The sequence below is a fragment of the Mycteria americana genome, chromosome 7 (assembly GCF_035582795.1).
Source record: "Mycteria americana isolate JAX WOST 10 ecotype Jacksonville Zoo and Gardens chromosome 7, USCA_MyAme_1.0, whole genome shotgun sequence".
Taxonomy (NCBI): Eukaryota; Metazoa; Chordata; class Aves; order Ciconiiformes; family Ciconiidae; genus Mycteria; species Mycteria americana.
This window is the reverse complement of record NC_134371.1, coordinates 37,064,142-37,088,080: the sequence shown is the minus strand read 5'-3', so window position 1 is coordinate 37,088,080 and position 23,939 is coordinate 37,064,142. Positions and strand designations below refer to the sequence as shown.

The 23,939-nt window shown below is 45.3% G+C and overlaps 1 protein-coding gene across 1 annotated transcript in view; it reads right to left on the bottom strand.

The window, feature by feature from the left end:
• The window catches only part of COLGALT2 (collagen beta(1-O)galactosyltransferase 2), a 56,304-nt gene that overhangs the window by 9,643 nt on the left and 22,722 nt on the right, over positions 1–23,939 (bottom strand). Inside the window, exons 2-5 of the mRNA XM_075507839.1 lie at positions 11,079–11,189; positions 9,461–9,578; positions 8,570–8,704; positions 3,714–3,918 (exon numbers count right to left, since the gene is read on the bottom strand). Coding sequence (XP_075363954.1) covers positions 3,714–3,918; positions 8,570–8,704; positions 9,461–9,578; positions 11,079–11,189 — 569 coding nt within the window. The remainder of the gene's footprint in view (positions 1–3,713; positions 3,919–8,569; positions 8,705–9,460; positions 9,579–11,078; positions 11,190–23,939) is intronic.

The window sequence follows — 23,939 nt, the reverse complement described above, 5'->3', positions numbered from 1 at the left end:
AGAAACATTTTCACCTGTGTTGGCAAAGGACTTTGAGGAATATATAGGATAACCATCTTGGAAGTGCCTAGTCTACCACCAAACATGGTCCTTTCCTCTCCAGTACTAGTTTTTACGGTGCCCTGACGATCAAAGGAAAATCCTAGAGAGACACACCAGCAAGGAGAACAGATGCTTTCAAAAAGAGGTGATAACATAACATCTTTCTACTCAAAAGCTTTTGCAACTGCTTGTTCAAGGAGCTGAATCTGAAGGTGCGAAACAAAGAGAAGATGCAAAGCCTCTCCTCAGAGCAGATGCCTTTGCAATACCCACTGCTGAGCTTGTTCACTGGGAATGTCCCAGCAACGTGTGATCAGCAAAATGCTGCTCCCTCTGGACTGACCAAGCATTTGCTCATTATCAGCTACAACTGCAGCAGCACTGGGCCTGATGTCACATCAGGCAACACACTCAAAAGCTACATCCGGAGAAGCCAAGGGAAAATTTTTCTGTTGTTTTTCACTGAGCTCTGGTAAGATCCTTTATTAATTAACCACAATCTGAAAGCTGCTAGAACCCATACAACTGGCCAGCCAGATTTAAAGAAAAATGCAAACCTACAAGCTTTTCTGCCCCCCCCCCCCTTTTTTTTTTTTTAAATGAAACAAGCACAACCACCCCCCTCCCTCTAGGAACTAAACGAAATGCAGACACTACCTGGTGTGTTGATGCTTTCATGTATTAGTCCTCCTAATCCCTGGTATTTTTAGCAGAGCAGAATTGTCTGCATTAATGACCCCGGTGCTTCTACCATTTTAATTTCTGCAAGTAAATTGCTGGCTACACTACTTGCCAAAACACATTCAGCTGTCAGCTACAATTTAGGTAAATGGCAGAATAAAAAATACTACCTGCTGACATTAATGGATTTGGCACTGATCTAATCAACTAATCTTATCTGGCTCACTGATCTCCGTTCTTATCCTCCACTGGCTTAAACACAGTTAATCTGCATAGATTCACACCAGTACTTCTGTTCCTTCTGGGATAAAAGCCACTTTAAAATGGTAAAGCTACTTTAAAATGGAGAGGGGGACTTGCTCTCCAGCTCTGTTTTCATAATAAAAACAACAATTGCTGCAAGGGACAGAAAAGCTATAGATACTTGTATTATCATTAGCCTTTGTAAGGCAGTGACCAGGATTCATAACCATGCCCTAAAACCACAGCCATATTTAGGCAACCTAAATTTGCCCCACATCCCTGTGGCCAGACCTTCCTGCTGGCTGGCTCTAGGGCTTCAGAGCCTCAAGCTGAAAGGAAGCTCAGGAGATCTCGCTGGCTAAGTGCTACCTTGTGAGTGCAAGGGGCTCTAGAGAGTCCACCTTTGTCAACAAAACACCCGCAGTGAGTTTTGTTCCGAGTCAGTACTCCCACCACAGGCCACGTCCTCTCAGCAGAAGTGGGACGGTCTCTTTGGAGCATCAAAAACCAGTTGCTTCGAGCAGTAGATTCACTGTTGAAAACTGATGGTTTGATTTGAGGCATTAAGTGCAGTACTTGGCCTGGACAAAAGCCAACATAATTTATTACTTCAGGGAAGTATGTGAAATTACTCCTAAAAGAAATTTACCTCAAAGTCCATACATTTTTCACATTTCTGAATTTGGATGTCATCCTTTTATCCTGGGTGACAAAACTCAGCCCAGGACACAAGCCAACAATCTGAGCAGATCAATGGGCCAGACTGCTGAAGCAAAGCCTTTCGTGTCACGGGTCAGTCCTGGAAAAAGCTAAAGCGTTCTAGGATGGAAGGAAAAAATGATGGGTTTGAATCCCTGAAATATTTCTTAAGCAGCTGGAGCTAATGCAATGCAGTTACCACACTCATTGGATGCTGCATTCCTGGGAGAGCTGTCAGAAGGAACAAGCGGGGCAGGTAGATTTGAAGGAGCCTGCTTTGCTATCCAGACTTAAACCTCAATTCTGCTCTGGAGCCAATATACCGATGTCCTGACTCTGAAAGTCAGGGCCCCAAAGGTGCACTGCAAGTTCACATCTTGCCTCTGTCTCCCAAGGGCTCTCATTTCAGCTCTTGCTGCCTCTCCTCCATCATTTGTCTTTCTCATTTGATACCCCTCATCCTCCCGTAGCTGAGTTTTAAAAAGCCCTGCTTAGTCTGCCAAGACAGCACCATCAGTGCTGTCAAGAACTTCAAACCAGAAACATCACTAAAAGGAAAGCTACAAACAGCTGGTGGCTGCTGTGCTGGTCTGGAAATGGTAGGAAAGGCAGTCTTCTCAGCCTGTCTCTTCTGCAGAAGTGACTGCCAACAACAACAAGCTATACTTCTTCACTTTCTCTCTGTCTGTCCCCCAAGAACAGCCCTTCCTTCTCACCTTAACTTTGCCTCTTTTACAAAGAGAAGACAGGTAACACCAACTGCACATCACTCAGAGGACCCACAAACAACTTTTCCCTACTAATTCTCCTTAGTCAGCCAGCAAACCAATTGTGAAGCTCTGAACAGAAGTGCATTTCGTTGGTGCTGCTGAGGTTTCATCAGTCCCTTTTTCCTTATAAGGCCCCAATCTTTCCCCTTTTCAACACAGCAGGGCAAAGAACCACAGAGATGGCCATGACGACCATATCCTTCCCAGGAGCTCCTTTCAGCTCTGACACTGCTACATACAGATCTGCCAGCCAGGACTTTGCTGGAGACAGAATACCCACCAGATCCACTCTCCAAAAATAAATGGGACTAAACATCCTCACTACAAGGACAAGCAGCAGTAGCAGCAGTATCATGCACTTAAGAGACAGCGATTTCTCCGAGACACATGGAGCTCTCTGCAAACACCAACAGCCATTCCAGGCAAAGGAAGAGGACACTGAGGTTGTGACTTGGCCTGAAAGGACTCCTGTATTTCAGGTCTCACTGAAGTCCTCCCACTGTCCAGTAGAAACTGATCCCAGTATCAGCTGGAGTGGTACATATTTTCTCTCTGCTGTGCCCCAAGGATCTCAAGGCAGCTCAGTGCTCAACTGGTTCTCCCAAAGTACCAATGATACAATGTCAAGTACGCAGAGATTTTACTGCTCACACACCTGCTCTTGCCTGCAAGAGATTTCCTCTCAGCACAGCCCACAGACTCCACATCATTCCCCTGAAAGTTGCAACGATTTTGCTTTCAAAAAACCAAACCAAACCAAACCCAACCCCCAAAAAACCCCACCTCTCAGACAATTCCTGCTGAGCTGCCATGAAGCAAAGCCTCATCAGCACTGCGGGTCAGCAACTTGGGTTTTGTTTTCCACAAGGGCTGCTACATCTAAAAAGAGTCTCTTGCCCTCGCCCCCATCCTCATGGAGTTTCCGCGAAGTGGTGACTTCAGATACCTTACCTAAAGACTTCAAAATACCTTCCACCCTCACAGCATTCACCTGTGTCTTGCTGTGACACAAATCAAGGGTGGATGCCACACGTTTTGTCTCTGAAACACTGCCCCCGTCCCAAGAATGGCTCTCGTGTCCTTTGAAGCTAGCTGTGATTCAAAACTGCATTGCCAGTCACTTGCTGCTGGTTACCCCTGACCAAATCTAAAAGAGGAAAGGGAACAGGGTCTTAACTCACCACTGAAGCCAACACATGACTTTTGGCCTGTGAACTCAAAGTAGAGATCTGCACATCTCTGCTAGTGACTCCTTCCCAGCAAAGGCTCCAGACATACCTGCTTGGCGACTGGAGAAGGCAAAGACCATGATATCATCAAAGCTCCAGGTGTAGTCCTGGTGGGGTGGGTAAAACATCAGCTTGGTGGAAGCCTCTTTCCTCAAGTCAATGAGGAACGTGGAATGAATCATTGGGACAGCAAAACAGCCTGTCCTCTTCCATTCCCGAATCAGGGGATAATCCAGGGTCCTTTTGTAATAGCCCTGCAAACACAAGGAGGGGGCTGCTTGTTACAAGAGATTTCTGTTTCATAGGTGCTCCCTAGCAAAAGCTCCCACCCTTAGGCCTCCCCAGCAGAGATGGATCAGTGCCCAATTCTCAGATTTTTGAAATGTCCCCCCACTTTGGAAAGGGCTCAGTCAAGTATTTAGAAATCATCTCCATCTCAAAAGTTAAAGAATCATAGAATGCTTTGGATTGGAAGGGACCTTTACAGGTCATCTAGTCCAACCCCCCTGCAAGAGCAGGGACGTCTTTAACTAGATCAGGTTGCTCAGAGCCCCATCCAACCTGACCTTGAATGTTTCCAGGGATGGGGCCTCCGCTACCTCTTTGGGCCACCTGTTCCAGTGCCTCACCACCCTCATTGTAAAAAATTTCTTTCTTAAATCCAGTCTAAATCTGCCCTCCCTTAGTTTAAAACCATTGCTCCTTGTCCTGCTTGACCTTCTCTCTCCTTTTTAGCAGCTGTTGGAAATCCAAGCCTTTCCACGGCAAAATTCCCTTGCAATAGAGCTTCAAGCCTCAGACTTTTTTCTGCTGGCTCTCCAGAAACCTTTTTTTGCACACTCTCAGGTCTGACCCTGGAAGCTGCTGAGCATCTGTGGCATCCTCCATGTTCAACAGACACAAAGGACATGCAGTGTCTCACAGAATAGGACCTGCAAATTATTTCTGACCATGATTTAAAAAAAAAAAATAAAAACAAATTTGCTTCACTGTAGCAAAAGCAACACCTCAGACTCCATCAGCTGTGTAAGAATCCCTGCTTCCTCCATCCCAGGGTAAGCAGGTTTAATACTCACTCCTGAGCTCTCCCTACAGAGCCTATCTGGGGGAGGCACTTCAGTCAGCTCATTTCTCTGTAACCACCAGCTTTGCTAACCTTCTAGCACTGTGGGTGCAACACCCACATTGTGCGGCTCACAGCTGGTTTTGCAGGTGCAGTATGTCTAAAGCTATCAGATTTGGAAATAAATACACTGAATTCCTCCAGAAAGAAAGTCCTAACACATGAATTAGACATCCGGACATGGCTGACTGTTGAATCCAGAGCAGATTCTGGCCTTTACAGAAATGATGAGTCACTAAAATAAGTTAAAGTTACTTTTACGTTATATTTTCCGTAATCATCCTAGCAGCAGCTGAGCAAATCACTGCAGAACCACTTTACACTGGTTTTGTGTAGAAGCATGGTGTGGTGCATTTGTCTGTTTATGCATCTGTTGATCCCCCCCTCCGCCCTTCAGATACCTTCTGACCATACTGTGAGGGCTAGGTATCTCAAACACAGCCAGTCCGATTTTCATGAAAAGGAGTGAGTGGGTACAGACCTTACTAGCATTCCCACTGAAGGAAGGGTTAAGACATTCAACCTTTAACAGACATCTGAGAATGCGCACAGGTGAAAGATGCTGGAAACTAATCTTTCCTCCTCCAGTCACTCACCATGGGGTTTTGGGGCTTTTCACTGCTCATAAATCATGTGTAGTCAAGAAAGACTCCAACTTGTCAGCACTGTTGCCGTGCTCTCCTAAGGTTAGCTTCACGACAACTAAATGTCAAGCTGTCTGGAGCTGGGTTTGGCTTGCTGTTGCTCAGTGCTGGAAGCTGCGTTTCAGGGCGTGCTCCAGCTGTTACTCCCTCCCCAAGTCCCCAGGGAGAGCAAGGCTGAGAGCATGAAGCTGTGGGACTGTGAGCACAGAAACAAGAAGCAGCAACTAAAAGAAAAGAAAAAATAAAGTGGGAACTTTCCTGTTCATTTGAGCAGCTTTTTTCACCAAATTCTGCAAGATGCATTCGCTGCTGCATTTTCCCTCTCCTTTTCTCAGCTAATGCTAGTAATGATGGAAAATTACTACTGGAGTGGTAACACTAGGGACCAGGGCTGAGGCTGGTGCACACAGGCAGAGATCCACTTCAGCCTGTGGAGCATAATCAGTGGAGCAAAATCAGTTACATCAGTGGAAAACCTGGCTGTCTCAGGACTTAACCTTAAAAACTTAAAGGACAATGCCTTCGCTATGAAGTTTCTATGAAGAAACAAGTAAACATACCCACAAAACCACCTTTTCTTATCTATATATTTACTTCCCAAGAATTTGGAAAGTTCAGGAACTTTTTCTGCTATTTTTATTCAATTAGTTAGTCTGAACTGTGGAACTCCTTGCCGTAAGACAGCGTGGGTGCCAAAAAAAGATTCAGACAATGATTTATGTAAAAGAAAAAAAATCACCGAGAGCTTTAAAGACAAAGACCTTCCTCAAGAAATCATAGAGAAAGAGATTGCTAGAGAACAGAAAAATATTTTGGGGAAGTATCATTCACTTACTTGTTTGCCATGTTCTTATACTATTCCCTAGGCATCTGCTAGGAACCGCTGCTATCAGATGGACCTTTGGTCCAACCCAGTGCAGTTGTTGTGTTTTCACCATGCCTGTGGTCCCTACTTGTGTCCTAGGTAATACAGGGAAGGAAGAATGATGTTTTACACCAGGTAAATAGAAGAAAGGGGGAACGGAGTTTGCTCTTCATTTCACTCCAGCAATAATGACAACAATTAACATCTGGTAGCTCTCTGGAGTAAAGCAAGAGGGTAGGGAAGGGCAGGACCATGGAGCCTCTCTGAAGTACTCCTATTCACATGCCCCAGTGAAGCTCAAAGATGTATGTGCAGCTCAGGCTGAAACACATTTGTCTATGGACAAGCTTGTCTTTACGAAGAAGGAAACACAAGACTCAGGCATGGAAGTAAAAAGGAAATCCTGAAGCTTTCCAGAGCAAACATGGGCAAAAAGGGGAAATTTTCAAGAGAACAGTCAACCCCTTCCTGTTCTAGGAGACATGCAGCTTAGGATCCTGCCTCCCCAAAGGATGACAAAACACATGCCAGCAGCAGACTGGAGGTCAAAAAGCTCATTATCGAGTCTTACCTTGGAGAAAAAAGCATTAACTACAGTCCCCATTTCAGCTTGAATGTCTTGGAAAGCCCATCTAGAGCTTAGTCAAGAACATTTCAAAGGAAAATAGTGAAAAAAGGCAAAAAATGACTGTGACAATAGATCTGCCCTTCTACATATTTGATTCTCTTACTAAAATCCTTTTATGGACAAGGTGATTGTACTGGGTTTGGCTGGGATGCAGTTAATTTTCTTTATGGCAGCCCATACGGTGCTGCGTTTTAGACTGCTGACCAAAACAGTGTTGATAACATGCCCATGTTTTAGCTGCTGCTGAACAGTGCTTGCACAGCATCAAGGCCTTCTCTGTTTCTCACTCTGTCCCCCACAGCAAGTAGGCTTGGGGATGGGCGAGAGGTTGGGAGGGGACGCAGCTGGGACGGCTGATCCAAACTGACCAAAGTGATTTTCCATACCATATAACATCATGCTTAGCAGTAACACCGGAGGGGAGTTTTTCCAAAGTAGCTGGTGTTCAGGGAAGGGCTGGGCATCGGTCTCCTGGTGGTGAGTGACTGGTTTTGCATCATTTGTTTGTTTGGGGTTTTTTTCCCCCCCTTCACTTATTAAACTGTCTTTATCTCAACCCATGAGCGTTGCTTTTGGGTTTGTTTTTTCTTTTTTTCTGCTTTTGCCCTTCCAATTTGCTCCCCCATCCCCCTGGGCAGGAACCAGCAAGTGACTGGGTGGGGGCTTACCTACCAGCTAGGGTCAACACACCACAGTGATGTGGATCAATTTGTAACGTGAAAGCTCAACCTCGTTCTGGCTCTAAAAATAATGCTATTTCTACTACACAACATTTTTGTATCTGATACTTTCTGCAGTATATGTGATTTGAAAAAGTAACATGAAACTCTAATGTCTATGCTCAGCATTTCTGTCCTTTACACCAGTACCCTTTACACAGATACTTCAGCACACACACTCCCTACAAAGCAAAGGGTGCTGCCCCACTACATAAATCTTGTTTGTATGTGAGAAAAATAACCTATATACAACTGAGAGCTGTAGAAAGAAAAGCAAATTCCTCTCAGACTAGTGTCTATACAGAAAAGCTAGTCTAAAATTACACAACAAGTTTTAAGGCCACTACACAAACATATAGAACCACCTCAAATAAATTCTGGTGTGTATATCAGTATTTCTTAGGTAGTTAGTGGGACTGTATCACTTCCCAGAACTTTTGGCTAAGCAAGCTCAGCTTTGTCCAGATTCAGCTTTTTCAAGTGAGGAATCTCAGATAAGGAAGCAAGTTTCAGCTATGTGCCTGCACACCCAGTGCAGGACATGTATTGCTTTGCTCATACCTACAGCTCGATTAGAAAACAAAGCCTGAAAAACATTTATAGACTGCGATGTCCTCTCTACCCTTATTCCGATTCCCTATAAATGTACAGACCTTTCCCAAAGATACCCACCCAAGATTTGGGATACTGCCACTGAGAGAGGCGCAAGTTGAGATGACTGCATGACACCACTATCCTCACTACATGCTAACACCACCTCTGCATGCCTCAGAGCTACAGCAGCTTCTTTTCAGAAGGACACTACAAAAGCAGATAGGAAAGCCCACAGAACAGAAACGATGCCCACTGCTTCACAGACACAAGGCAGGAGGCCTTTGAAAACATAGCTTGCACAGTCACCCAGCACCATCCACGAGGTCACTTGCCTGGGGGGTGATGCCACACCAGAAGTTAGAATAGAGAGAGCGAGACTCGAGCATTGGTGCCACCAGTGTCTTGTTTTCTGCTATCATCAGGTTCAGGGTTTGTGGGTTGGTCAGTAAGTTATCTGCATCAATAAACTAGAGAAGGAAGAGGGAAAGAGAGAAAGAAATTTGTTATTAGATGAAATGATATGCTTCCCCCGACACTTTCTTGGGAATAAGGCAGGCAGAGGCATGAAGTTGACAAAAAACCCAAAAAGCACTGAGCTGGTAGTTTTGATACTATAGGGCACATCACTGTTATAGGTAAACCCAGGGGTGGCTGCCCCTACGACAAAGCTATGAGATGGGAAAAGATGCAGAGCTTCCCTCTGACTCCACAGAACGTTGCCACAGGGGCAAGGGAGCTGCGAGGGAAAATAACATTGCTGAAAATTCAGGGCAGGTTTACACTTTGAAGAGGATCAAGAAGAACTCAAAAAATGGCCTCGCACCCTCGCCTTGTTCAGAGGCTGTGGGAACGCCACCATTAACTGCTGCTGTAGTGACCAAAGGCACACACCTTTCCACAACTGTTTTGCTGAACTATTTTCCTTACATTGCATCAATAACAGGTGGGGGTTAAATCTGGGGGACCTTTGAAGGTACCAACCCACCACCAGGACTATATTCAATCCTGACCCCTGCAGAGAAAGCCTTAGGCTTACCCAGGGACTTATCCCCCTAGCTGCAAAGTCTCTTGCTCACCAGACCGAGAAACGACACACAGCATCTCAATGCAAGAGACCTTTGTCTTTCAATGGAGAGGGAACTTTTTGACAGCCTCAAGTATCAGAGTGGCTACCTGAAAAGTTTTTGCCTGAGGACAGTTAATAAATCAAACCTTGTATTTACCAGGATGTAGTCTGACCACTTCTCTCGTGCAGCACGCAGGGCAGCCTGTCGGAGTTTCATCACATGAGTGAATCGGGAGCTTGGCCAATGTTTTGGCCCAATTTCTTCTGGGTAAGACCTAGCAAAGAAAAAAAAAAAGTGACTGCAACCCATGTTTGGGCCCTATTACACTACGAAAAAAATTTAGAGTTCCCTTGCTGCCTTCTTTCCAAAAGAAAAACAGTGTTGGAGTCACCTCAGGCAACCCAAGAGAGGTTTTGAGGAAAACGATTCCAAGTTTCGTGCTGGCATGTGTACACAGGGCACTGGAGAACAAGCAGCACTGCAGCATTTCCTGCCGACCAAGCGTCCGCAAGCAAAATAGCACTATCAAAACCAGGAGTTTCTTCCGCAGCAGGCAGGTCCTCACCTGACGTAAGCAGAGGTTACCCCACTGAAATGAACTAAAACTGATTTACCTCATCTGACCCTCTGGTAAAAAGTAATCTGTCCTCTGCTAGGCTTTAAGTTCAAGTTTAAAACTATAAATGCAGCTTCCTTGAGCCCAGTAGAATCAACAGAGCCGAGGATGTAAAGATGAAGGCAATTTGGACTCCCTCAGGGTCTGGGCATTATTAGTAACTGTTAACACATCCTGATAACAGCTCTTAAATCTACAAACACCCAACACCCAACCCCATGAGCCCAATCATGTGAGCAAAGTTATGCGCACGTCTCTGTTTTCAGGATCAGGTCCAAAAGCAAACACTTCGTAACAAAGATGGAAGAAAACTCAGGGACAGATCCCTATGTGGAATAAAAATTCAGGACTTTGAAACAGTGCCAGCATAAGCCAGTGAAGGGGCTAAGAATTTAAAAAACTTTTTACAGAACTTAAAAAGCCAACCTTGACAGGATTAAGAAAACTCAATTCCAATTAAAGGATTAAAAAAGTCAATAAAACAAGTATTCCCTGTGGGTTTGTACCACAAATGCTCCACCACTGCACTGAGGACCTTGAGTAAAAGCAAGCCTAAAGAAAGGGGAACCTGATGTACTCCCCGATGGAAGAAGTAGAAAACAGAACAAAACAAGGAACAGCTGACCTTAAAAAAAAAAAAAAAAAGAAATAAAGCAATAAAAACCCAACACACCTAACATTGTATTTCAAAGCAATGATCCTGCAAGCCATGCAAAGGCATAATAAACTGAATTAAATCTAGTTCTCTGGCTCAGAACTTACTGAATATTTGATGTCCCGGACAGAACTTTCATAGACACTATGGGAATGGGCTATGATTTCTCTGCTTCCTTGCAAATAAAGAATGACAGTTTTTATTCCCTGTAGCTTTTGAAGTAATTTGTTTACCATGCAAAGCGAGCAGCTGCAGATGCTAAATAACTGAATGGAAAATGCTTTCTTCTCCGACGTTCTGTGTGAGTTGCTTCACTGAAGTCAGAGACCTTTTCATGGGCTCCGTTAAGAACACAATTTTAATGGGACAGACCCCACAAAAAAAAAAAATCCACGTTTTAATGCTTGGACATTTAGTACATCTCCTGGTTTGAAAACAGAAAACCTAGAAAATTTGACATATACACCAAACAGCTTCAGCCAGCCCCTCACTGCAGTACTCACTGGGGGTCTTCCATCGGCCTCCACTCCACATCGTGGTAGAGGTGCTGCACATTCTTCAGCCACTCTCTAAGGATTGCTGTGGTGTTATCAACATTGTGGTCAGTGGCCGCCCTGGGAAAATGAGAGCACAAAGGAAGCCTGTTAACACAAGATTTAGGTCCTTTGCCTTTTCCTAGCTGGTAAACGAGTCAAACAGAGGCAGAACTGATTTCTTACAGGCGCATCCAGCTCCTGGCAGAACTCAGGGCAGCTCCACAGATGTGCAAGTCCTTGCTAAGGCACGCGGCAGAGCCCCACTCCCCCACAAAGACAGAGCACCCCCTTACCGCAGGCACGCTTACACACCGCTCCCCTCTCGCTGGTCCCCTCCTGCCTCGCAGGAATCACAGCAGCTTTATCATCAAGCAGGACTGAACTCTCTGTTCAGTTCATCCACTGGAAAAGACAAGACAGGCCATCTCAAGATGAACGGCCCAAAGTTAGCTAACTGCAAAGGTCCTATCTCTAGAAGCACCAGGATTTTGCTCTGCTTGCTGTATCGACCTGTGAGCCCACCGTTTAAGCTGCACAGCCCGGGTGCGAGCACGGGTACACCGCTGCCTCACCCTACGGCCCAGGGATCACTCGTGCCAGGATCGAGGGCTCTGCTAAGACACTGAGAGGACCCCCTGCTAACACGCTGCTAGCAAAGGGAAGGAACACCTCACTCACTGCTCTACAGCATGGATAATTATAACCAAGGCCTAGAAAGCCACTTGCCTTCAATTTGCAACATGCAATTAGCACAGCCTCTCAAAACTGCCCTCTGTATGGCCAAGCTGAGCACGGAGGTGGCAGGGGAAGGCAGGGATGCTCAACATACACCAGGATCAGCATCAGACCTCCTTCCCCCTACCCTACTATAGCCAGCAAGCAGCAAGACTGCAGCTCAGAGAGAGGCAGCTTGCTTTCTTATGGTTTCCTGACACAGAGGTTACGACTTTGTGAAAACACACAGAGGAGCTTTGCACAGATGCTATGTTCTGTTAAAACACTGCAATAGCACTCAGTCTCAAGCAATGGGGTGGGAGAAACCCGCCTGCTTCCTCTATGGCCTCCACCATCCTGCCTGAAAGCACCATCTGAAAAATGTTTTTTCCTCAGGGTGGAGTAGCATAGCTGCACAAACTGGAACAGAATGCAGAGATCCATGTCTCTGACAGTAATCGCGTGGAAACGCTCCCAAAGGAGCCACAAGCTCATCTCTGCCTGGGATCCTCAAGCCTTCGGGTTGCAGAGCAAGCGAGCCAAGTCGCATCCCAGCTGCTCCTTCCCAGCATGCGGTTCCCTGGGACCAGGACTTTGCACATCCAACACCTGGCCACTCACATGGTCATGGCAGATCCCACAGCAAATTCCCTTAAGCCAAAGGGCTGCTCATTTTTCCTGGCCAGAAGGCAGGAAAGCACAGCCCCATTGTAGGACACAGCCTGTGCAGCCACAGCTCTGCAAGCTCCACTGAGAATTTACAATCCCTTTATATTCCTCTGCGAGTATAAATATTCCCAAAAGGTCCCATGGAGAGATAGCAAAGATGGTGTGAAACACATCCCTAACGGGAGGGCGCTGGAAGGCTGTGCTAAGCCTCCATCAACTGCTATAAATTGCCTATTTTGTCCTCCAGCTCCAGAGAGCCAAAGGCACTTCCCACAGCATCCTCCACCCTACTTGAAGCCAGAGATACCTGTAGTTAGGGGAAGGCACACAGAAGGGACAAAGGGGGCACATCCCAAACCCTAGAGCTACTCCAAGCTATTTCAGGAAAATACCTTCAGCCCAAGTCATTGTACGATACTCCAGATGAGAATCAGGGCATGAACCCTTTCTAGTTCATGCAACCAGAAGATATCAATCCCATGGGGTTTAGCCTGGTTTAAATTAACAAAGAATCAAGAATTCAGATTTTAAGTTTATTTATAATCAGAAGAACACAATCACTTAAGGACAGGAAGCTTATTTGTGGAATATTTATTCCTGTGTACTGAAACAATGAATAATGAAAGTTCAGCAAGTGAATGGAGACTGGTTTCTTTGCTATGAACTGCTCTCCTATGACAGAGCAAGGCTGGGTTTAGTCGTAACTTCAGGGTGTGCTTTTGACCAAGACCCTGGGTTGCACAGCACTGCCAATCTAGCTTGCAGGGATGTTTAACTGGACTAAAACAGTCATAGTGCTGACTTGGTAGAAGACACTAAGTCAAACTTGCTCCACGTATTTTACAGATTGCAGCTCATTCACTCAAGCCCCTGTTTTAGCACACTTTCTTGGGCCTCCCACAGCCACTGTGCATTTCACTAGTCTTGTTCTGCTCTCCTCCCACACTCCAGCTGCACAGTCAGTGAACAACAGCTGCAAAATTCCTAAAATACCAGACAACTGTGAAAATATTTTTTTGTTCATGGTCATCACTGGAGCTGCAGTGGCACCAAGAAGCTCCTGCATACAGTGGGACCACACTGCAATTAGGCATCATGCAAACCAAGCGAAGATGATGGTGGCCATCCTGAAGAATGCCAGAGTCCACCTTACACCATACTCTTTGTCAGGTCCAGGCTAGTCTTAAGGATCCTGCAAACCCTTAAAGTAAGCACACAAATCCCACACAGCCAGGTGCATGTGCCCATTTCCCTCAGCAAGCCTCATCCCAGTCCTTCTAACCTGGCATAAGATCAGTGGGGAGATGTGGAGGGGTTTGCTGCAGTCTGGGGAGGAAAAGGGGAAGCTTCAGCTGTGTGCATGTCAAGTTAGTCTTGGTGTTATGCTGGCTGCTCCCTTGACTCAGCCAGATTTTTCTCCATTCAGCTTTGCGCACACACAAGCCCAAAATGTGTTAGTGGGGGAGCTGCTTGCAGGGATGTGCAATGGAAACCCGAGGTTCACAAATGGAACACAATTTCCTTGACAAAAAAAGTGAAAACAGAGTCATTCAACCTCAGAGAAAATTATTAACATTATAGAAGGCTGATAGAAAATTATTAACATGATAGAAGGCCTCAATTGCTCAGGGCTGCTTCATGAAGTCCGAAACTTTGACTAGCAGAAGAAACCTTAAAGTTGAAAGACAGTGGTTGACAGAGTTACTGCAACTCTGTCATCAAAAGCTAGCTGCCCTCAATAGCTAGCCCTCCTTTGCTTCCCCAGGCAAGACAAGGGCGCTGAAGGATGCTCCTCCTGTCATGTCTTTGTCTCCAGTTCCTATAAGGTCAGACCACACAAGTGTCACTGCATGGACACACCACCATCCTGAGAAAAGGGCACAGTACACCAAATACTGCTACTACCTGATCTTGCCCTGTGCTAAGGGCTGCTTAGAGAAAGAGCTTCCCAACAGCCCATCAGACCCCCCATACCTGGGCTTCTCCATCCTGCTCCTGGTAGGGCAGCATGGCCTTGACAAAATTCACCCCAGAAGACTCCAACCTCCAGACAGAAGTGAGACACATGAATGGGAGCCTGGAGGAATCTCTCGATTTACCCACAAGGAAACTGCTAGAAGGAAAATGGCATTTTACTGCCCAGACCGTAATGGTGTTGTTATGTAGAAAGTAAATTCACATCCCAGTACACCTTTACAAAGACATTGATGAGACAAAGCTCTGGCAAAAATAAAGGACTGAAGTCTCCAGGACTATCCACCCAGCAGCATTTCTAAGCCCAAAAGTTCTCAAAGGCCATAAAGTTTGTCACGCCCTGGATGAAACATGCCCTATGACTAGCAATTTGGCAAACCTTTGTTTTTCCAGCTTTGAGCCTCAAAAAAAAAACCAACCAAAAAAACCCCCAAACAAACCAAGCCATTCCCAAAAGCAATTATCACTATTAGTTTCAAAACAATTCACATTTAAGATCAAACAAAATCAGCACTTACTCCTGTTGTAATATCTGAACCAGTCCACCTATCCCCCCAGAAAAAATAGCAGCTATGGTGTTTGCAATACCACTGTATGGAAAAACAGGCCCTTTTTTAAAAAAAAAAAAAAACAAAAAAAACCCCCAACAACCCAACCCCTGAACAAGAAAAACAGGCAAATAAAAATATGAGCAGGACTTCCCACTGGCAGCGAGAGCTCCTCAAGCCATAAGAGGCACATCAGGATATTCGCCATTATATGTGCTGCTTCTGTGATAGACAGTTTGTAGGACTTCAAGAAGCCGAGTACACAGTTAAAACTTCAGTGCTCTAACTCAGGTGGATGGACCAGTTGGACCCTGTTCATTCTTAATCCATTTTCAAGATGCTAAGGCCATCTCTGCTGCAGATCTCACCACCACCACCGGTCGTCTGTTGCCCATGGCGCACATCTCCCCAGTTGTGGAAAACTGGCTGTCTTTTCCCTGTGTGATGACAGTCAGGAAGGGCTGAGACACACGGACAGAGCAGCCAACACTTGGGTCATGTCTGGTACAGTGAGACATGGCCATGGGATGAGACTGTTCATGTGATAAACTGAGGGTAAGAAAGCATCACATGGAAGACACTGTGCTGGCAGTGTCCTGTGCTGACTCCTCTTGGAAAAGGCTTACAGCAGGTGAGGTAAAGCAGTACCTCCAATACCTGCAGAAAAGCAATTTCAGTCTGCCCAAACTCCTCCTACAACAGTACCAGTGGAGAGAGGCAGCACAGGCCAACAGGTCTTCTCTGCATGTCCCACAAGTAAGTTTGATGGTGAGAGCATGCTACTTAAGAGATGCTATCATCCCTCCTCACTTGCCTCTCCTGGAAAAGTGTTTTTACAACATCCTCTGATCCTTACTGGTCCATGGCATGCACTTGATAGGGTGAGGAGAGTGGGCCACCTTAACCCAGCTCCAGTTAGTTCACCAAGAACACAGCTTAGCAGTCCACATGGCCCTTAGACTAAGGCAGTACTTAGATTTTTCTGTGTGTATTTTTGAAAGCAGGCTGGTGAGCACAGCACTATTATTTGAGTTTGAGTCCATCAGCATTATTCTTGGCCCGGCATCAGGTTCCAATCAAGTTTTTTGAGTGGATCAGTTTGAAATATTCCTGCTGTCAAGACCAAGCAGGAGCTACAAGAAGATATGCTAAGTACAAGGCCATAGAAGAGGAGAGGTGAGCTGGTTGGCAAGGAGTACAATCCTTACCTGTCATTCCCCAACGTCTCATCAACTTCATGGTCTCATCATCTTCATGGCTCTCTGCTGGACTTCTCATGCTTGTTAACATGTTTCTTCACCAAGGGGCTCAAAACCAGACGCAGTATTCCAGTTGTGATCAAACGAGTGCCTAGCAAAAGGGGAATAATCCCTCCCCTTGATCTCCTGGCTATACTTCTGTTCATGCCGCCCAGGACACAGTTGACCTTTGTTACCAGGTTTAACTGGTAACCACACTGCTGGCTCAGGTTGCTGGTCCACAGGACCCCAAGGCCTTTTCAGCAGAGCTGCTCCCCAGCCTGCATCGTTGCAAAGGGTTCTTCCTTCCCAGGTGCAGGACTTGATGAAATTCAAGAGATTCCCTGCAGGCAACTCTCAGCTCAAAGCCAGAACACTGCCTGCACTAGTAATTGGGGGAGAAGACTTAAACAGCAGGTTTCTCTCAAAAGGGACAGGTTACATCGACAACCTTTGCACTAAAAGGGAGGCAACTTCATGTTCAAGAGCTGATAAACAACGTCTAGAATTTAATTTGAGAAAAAAAGCTCTCCTGTGAGATTTACAACCTGAAGCCTGTGTGACACAGCCAGGAAAGACTGGTGAAGTGACAAGGAAAAAATTTAAACTCCTGCCACTCTTTTTAGAAAAGAAAGTTTAATTTATTAAACTGGAACAGGCCTCCAGATGGACACTCCTATTCCAGTAAGATGGCAGCTTCTTCCACTCAGATTTAAACCCATTTCCAATGAATAGAAGTTAAATTTAAAAAAAAAGTTTGAGTGTGAATGTTCATATAGGGTCTTATGTCGGCACAACTATAACCACTTCGATATTTACTTTGGCTTTAACCAGTAGTCTTACCATGGACACAAGCCCTCATTGTCCATGCTCAGCAAAGTACCCCCTCCCAAAAAAACTCAAGTACCATGAATAGTGGAAAAGTAAGCACAACATTAACCAACTACTGTTTTAATTAAGTAACATGTGAGTAGCAGCATACAAGGAAAACTGCTCCTTTTACAGACCGCTCATATTTTTAGCCTGATAATGTCTCCTCAAACTATGTTTGCAAGAGGGAGTTAATTTAGGCTTTGATGGCTGTCCTCCTCTTTTCCACCCCCCAAAATCACCCTTTTTTACTTCTTCACATCCCAGCCTGCACTTCCAAACTATTTAGAGTTTATTTACCTCAGGCCCTGGGTCAGAGGATAAAATTTTCACCTTCACCATCTGTATAGGAAAAGTACTACAGGACAAAACCAACAGTGTGTGCCCCTGGCTTGTCAGGGTACGGGTCACACTGTAACACATGTGGGAAACTCTATGGCCAGGGCCCTGCAGTGATTTTCCTACTGCATTTAACATGTACCAACTCTTCCCTTTGGCAAACATGTAGGGAGGGAGGACTTTGAGCAGGGTTAAGTACTTCACGTTCAAGAAGTGTATACTGCAAAGCAGAGTCAGAACTGGAGGCAAATAGCTTTCAAAAACAAAAGCTACAAGAGGACCCTTTCCCTGTCAGTGTTTTGAAGACTGTAGGGCTAGAGGAGGGTGTTGGGTTCTCCCTTTCCTGCTATGAGAGCCAAACTCAGACACCCAGCTTCAAGTGGGCCCTTCCCATCGCTCTGCCAAGCACGTACCACAGCTGACAGCAGTCAGGATGCTGCTGATGGTTGGGGTTGCATTGAGAATGGCTCACAGGAAGAGGATGTCCATGGCTTTCCAGGGCTCCTGCTGCTTCTGCACGCTGCAGGACTGAGTTGGGCATGTAACCAAGTCCCAGGAAAACCCAGAGATATCCATTTTAGCTGTGTCTCTTGCGCTTTCTCCACTTGCAGCCAAGGATTCAGTCTACCCACAAAGCTTACTATGGGATGTAGTCCAATGTTGAGTTCCGCTGAAACAAGAGCCATAGGCTGGCCACATGCCCTAAACCCACAGGGTCTCGTCCAAAGTGAAGCCCAAAGTTAATGGAAAGCCTGTTAGTAGATCACTCTTAACAACTGTAACATAGAAAATGGTGACAAAAGCACCAGTAGCTCACCTTGGCCATCTTCCACAGAACAGAGCACTAATAAAGTGTTCAGAGAGAGGTTACGTCTCGAAACAAACAGTGATGGTGGAAGCATACTTCTGTATGCTGTGTTCCACAACTTGTGCTAACCGAAGTGCCCAAATACTCAGGTTCAACCTAGAACCCCTCCATGCCCTCACACATTTGAGGTAGTGAGACAGAATGGGAAGTTCACCTGCAGAGCCCTATCTTTCCTGTTTTATTAGAGATAATACAGACTCATGGGGAATAAGGCAGCTCAGACCCAACTCTCTTACTGTTTGTTAAAGTTTAGCAAGGCCACTTGACCCGCCACCTTCCAGCTTATTAAGAAACGCTGAATTCTACAGTTATTCCTAAGGAAGTTACCTCCCACAAGCATAAACCCTCATCAGGAATCTGGCTAGTCCGGGCTCTCCAGAGAAGCCTTGGAGACAGAAAAGCGCTGTCACCAAATGCCTTGGTCTTTGAGTCAGCAAAGCTGCATCCCCCACTCTTGCTACAAGGCCTATAGCCAAAGCTGGCCCCACCAGATGCTTCGAGAGGGTTACTGGAAAGCTCAGCCCTCAAAGCAGGACTCAGCATGTTCATGACAACCTTCTGTCCCTGAGCTAGCAGCCACGGTGCACTGCACAGAGAGTTCCCCCGATGCTCTGGGGAAACACCAGGAGGGATTTCAAACCCCAGAGCATTAGAAAGGCCATGCTACTTCATCCAGCACTAGCCATCACTAACAAGCTGCTACAACAGTCCAATGTTTTTTACCACAGCACTAATGACATGTGATGAACAGAGCACAGTATAAGTTAACAACTTAACTTGAACTGAAGAGAAAGCAGAACTAGGGAAGGCAGCAAGGTACTTCTAGCTTTGTGAGGCTTGCTAGAGGCCTCCGAATTGTTTAGATCCTGCAGCAAAAGCCTTTGGCTTTCAGTCACTTTGGGCAGCTCAAAGAGCTCCCTGGTCTGAGTGGAGAACTGAGCTCAGTGTCACACAGGCTACCCTGACTGATGACTCTGCTTATTCTGGGTGTGAATTCAGCCCTGCCAAAAATAACAAAAAATAAAATCCAGCAATGGAGTCCTAATATGAGTCAAATACAAATTTGGATTTAGATTTCCCAAAACAAGTAGTAAATAAAGTAACAGACGCGTCATTTCTCCCTGCTTTTTTGTTTGAATACTGCCAAACTTAGAAAACCAATTCAAAACATAAAAACCACCAAACTGGCAGTTTCCACTGTGAACCAGTGATGAATTACCTTGACTAGGAAACAGTGCAGCTGGGAGAGACTGGAAGAGAAGGTATGGATCCTAAAAGGGAGGAAAAGAATTCAAAACAAGACGGAGGCAAAACACTTCTGAAACCCAGTGAGAAGGAGGCTCCCAAGGCAGTGGAGAACTACCAGAAAGCAGATGCACCATTACAATGGCCTGAGACAAAGCTTTTGTAGCTATGGCCCTACCACCTTTCCCCTGAGGACACTACCCACCCCAAAGCAGCTGGCTAGTTTTTTTACTGCCTCTAGCATGGCTTGACACACAAGTAAAGAGGTGTTCAGCACCCATTTTGGCAGTATACCCCAGTTTCCCAAACTCTAGTGTTTCATTTCAGCTGCGAAAACGTCCTTCTTACCACGGGGGAGCAAGTGGAGTTGTTACTATCACGTACTTCACCGTCTCCTGCTCAGGAGCTTCTCAAAAATGCAGCAAACCACGCAGGGCTCACTGTATCTTTTCAAGCACTCCCCCACCAACAGGCAGGTACGGCTCTTGTTCACCCAGCACTGAGGAGACTCAGTTAATAAACAATTTTCTTTTCATTACAAATGCGCTGTTGCTTTGTAGGTATTTGTGCTGCTCCCTGGACTGCCAGCCCTATCTTGCATCTATTAGTCTGAGACTCAATACCTCAAATCTCACCGGTATCAACGGGATCAGACCCAACATTCAGACCCATCAGATCAGACCCATCAGATCACAACATTATGAGACGCCACCGAGACAGCTCACAACAATGCAGCTCAGACTGTGAACAGATTTAAACCTTCCTTGCCACCACTCATTTTAGCACAATTATGGTCACACACTTCATTAACAAGGCCTGAACATTCAGGCCCAAGTTCAAAGAACTGTTTAAGCATTTAAACAAGGTGTTAAAATCTTAACGTATGTGTAAGACTTCTTGGCTTCATAGGGACTTGGCATTTGTTCTAGGGTTTTCCTTAATTAAGGACAGACTTTTGGAAGCACCTTATTTTGTTTTTTAATTATTTTAACTTGGTCCCTAAGATGTCAGTTCCCAGCGGAGAGGCGGTCTGAGCCCAGACCAGCGGCAGGGAGTTGCGTGGGAGTGTGGAGCCAGTAACAAGAGCAGCGACACTCTCCAGGCTGGGCAGCCGTACAAGAACAGGACCTCACAGTACAGGAATGCAACAAATATGTCTCTTCTCTAACTCTTTCCCCGTGCCCTTCAGCAGCTTGTGGATAATGGATTTTGCTGGCAGCAGCAGCGATTTTAAAACATAAAAGAACTTGATCTTCCAAGCCCAAGTGAGAGAATGATTCACAGATGTATGTCAGTGTGTACATACTTTCGTACACACCAGGATCTTTGGTCTTTCCACACTACCTCAAGAAATCTCTCACTTTCTTGTCTCTCACTCCCCAAGATCCTCAGGTTGTCTCTGATAGTACAGTGCCATGACAGGTATGTGCTTAAGCCCAGTGGGCACAGACACAACGGGGAAATCAACATCTCCCCAGAAAAGCCATCAGGCTAGGGCTGCTTGTGGCTGCCTCATGCCAATAGTCAAAAATCCATGTTTAACAGCTTCTCTAGCATCTGTGTAAGGGGAATTCTCTGCAGGGCAAAGGAGGTTCCCGGCACTTCAATCCCAAGTCCCTTCTTCATCTTGCTTTAGTTCTCCCCATGGTCTCCCCGCTGCAGACAAAGCTTTAAAAGAAACAAAAAAACCATCTGCATCTGGCCTTGTGAATATTTCCAAGCAGACTTGGCTTCAAGGGAACAACTCCCATAAGGAAAGCCCAGGAAATCACATACACACAGGATCGGGGCTGTGACTAGCCTCTGAAATCAATTTGCTCAAACAAGGAATTAATTGCAACAGTTCTGTAATTGCTGAAGGGATAGCTTGTTCCCACCAATGCTAATTGAGACACCAGCTAATGCAGCTGTTCAAGATTAATGAAAGTGTGTAGGCCACTGGGAAGGAACACTGGTATTTAGAAATATTCTTGGCTCTGGTAACCAAAAATGGATAGGTTTTAAAGGGCAGAATCTGCTCAAATTTAGGTGCTCAGTACCACAGATCTTTCAACGGGCACATTGAATATGGGCCCATACCACATTACCAAAGGTCCCCCAAAATAGAAACATCTGAAGAGCTGTCAGTCATTGTACCAAGCTCACAGAAGAATGATTGCAAGGCTCCCACAGACTGCCTTGCCTCCAGTAAGAAGACTCAGACCATGGACCACTAGAGGCCCAGTATTGGAGGGAAAGGCAGACTCAAGTCATTCCACTCAGTGGCTTACTTTTTAAATTTAGGTTTGTTTTTTTTCTTTTTTTATTTCCCCCCAAAAGTTATAACCGTGCCCACAGTTATAACCGTAAGCACACAGTGCCTGCCTCCCAGCCCCCACACCACCCGATGAGAGCTTTCATCCAGAGGTGTATCTTACACTCTTTACAGTTCCACGTATACAACATTGAGACTTTCAGAATGTAAAAGTAGGTTTTACAACATGCCAGGAAAGAAAACCTAATACCTCTCCACATCTTCCTTTACCTTCCCCGCCTTTCCCTGAACCTCGCCTCCTTTCCGAGCTTACAATAAAGGTCCAAAGCTTGCTGTTATTACTGCAAACCTAGATCTCTCTTTTGCCAAGACGAGGACGAAGCCATTGTCCATACTGTAGTACTGGTATGGATCAGCAGGCTTCTTTTCCTTTGAAGCAGGCAAAGAATAATGGAATACTTACCTCAGGATTATACCAATTTGAAAAGAACAGGATTAGCTGAACATAACCAAGTTATGTGGTTCAGACAGGTACGCTCCATTCTTCCAAAGTGTTTAAGCATGTACCTTTCCAGACAAGACATTTTTAGGAACTCTTGACTTAAAATATGAAATATTACTTCCTTTCCATTATGAATGGATTTTCATTCTAATCATATCCTACAAGACTTAATCAAGTCATTTTAACACACATAGAAACACTTTTTATTGTAATCCAAATACTGTACAATTAAATGGCTACAAATAAAAGTGATTTTTTGTCACTTGTCCAGTGCAGGCTGACAGAAACAATGTAAGAAAATAGGAAATGGAAACACAGTATTTTAAATCATGTCACTAATTAGGAAGAGTTCGAGCAGCAATGAGAAACACACCGAGGTAATTCTGGAGCAAAGGAAAATTCAGGGTTTTTACCAGCTGAGAATCTGCTCTGTGACCTGGAAACCTGCAGGATGTTTCATGTGACACTAGAGTGAGTTTTACACAATAATTGACCATTTCATGTGAAAACTTTGCTGATATGCAACAATAAAGACATTCTTCCCAAAGGTTTTCAGCCAGCTTTTCTTTGAGGCCGCAGGAAATATAAAATAGGAACACAATGATTTGCATCTCAAAAGAGAACAAGACAGAGGAAGAACTCAATAAGTCCTAGCAACAGTGTTCTCCGAGATGAAACCCAAATTTAGCATTTGAAGAAGGGGTCTGCTTCAAAGTAGGGAAGAACCGCAAGAGAAATGTAAGAATAGGCCATAAGCTGTTCTTCCTACAGGCAAAGTGGCAAAGGATACTTGGCTATCCAGAAAGATTTTGCCTCTGGAAAGAGAAAAATAGGTATGTTTAGAAGGGCAGGAGATGCTCAAAGTTAAGTAGTCACTGAAAATCAATGGTATTTCATATTTTCACATCAGTAGGAAACTCCCTGCAACTTCCAACCTCTGTACAAAGCCTGGCGCAAACATTGCTGAAATACGCAGGGGATTTCTTTCACCTCCAGTGAGCTTCAGATTACAGCTCACCGGCCTTCTGATATTTTAGGAAAGCCATTCACTCTATTCAGTAGTTTACAATTTTCATTTATCTTTCCAAAAGTGTAAGCTTTCCCTTCAAGCAGCGATGCAGGTGGAGCATAAGTAATAAAGACATGTCACTGTCACACATCAGTAAGTCCCTGGTCTGCATTCATTTTCAAATCAGACTTTCTCCTGTTGAAAGCACAGGTATAAACTCAATGTAACCAAACTGCTGGGACTCCCACTAGCCCGTGAAACAGGACTGGCAGGTTGGTCAAACGAGCTGTGCTGCACTAAGTGCTCTCAGCATCCTGCAGACTTTCTGCGAGTGACGTGCAGGTTTCCAAACCGATAGTCAGAGGGCAAGGAACATGCCCCAGCAAGAAGGAATGAAAGAGCCATCAGGCAAACACGATGATGAGAGTCCCCAATGCCCCTGAACTACAAGGACATACTTCCCCTGCCACTTGGTCAGCCTCTAGCCTGGTTTAAACAAACCAGGGCTGCTCTACAGGAAAGTTACTACTTTTTGTTAGCAGTCTTTCAACAAAACCCCTGTGCAGACCAGGCAATAGGACTGCCACCTCAATATATC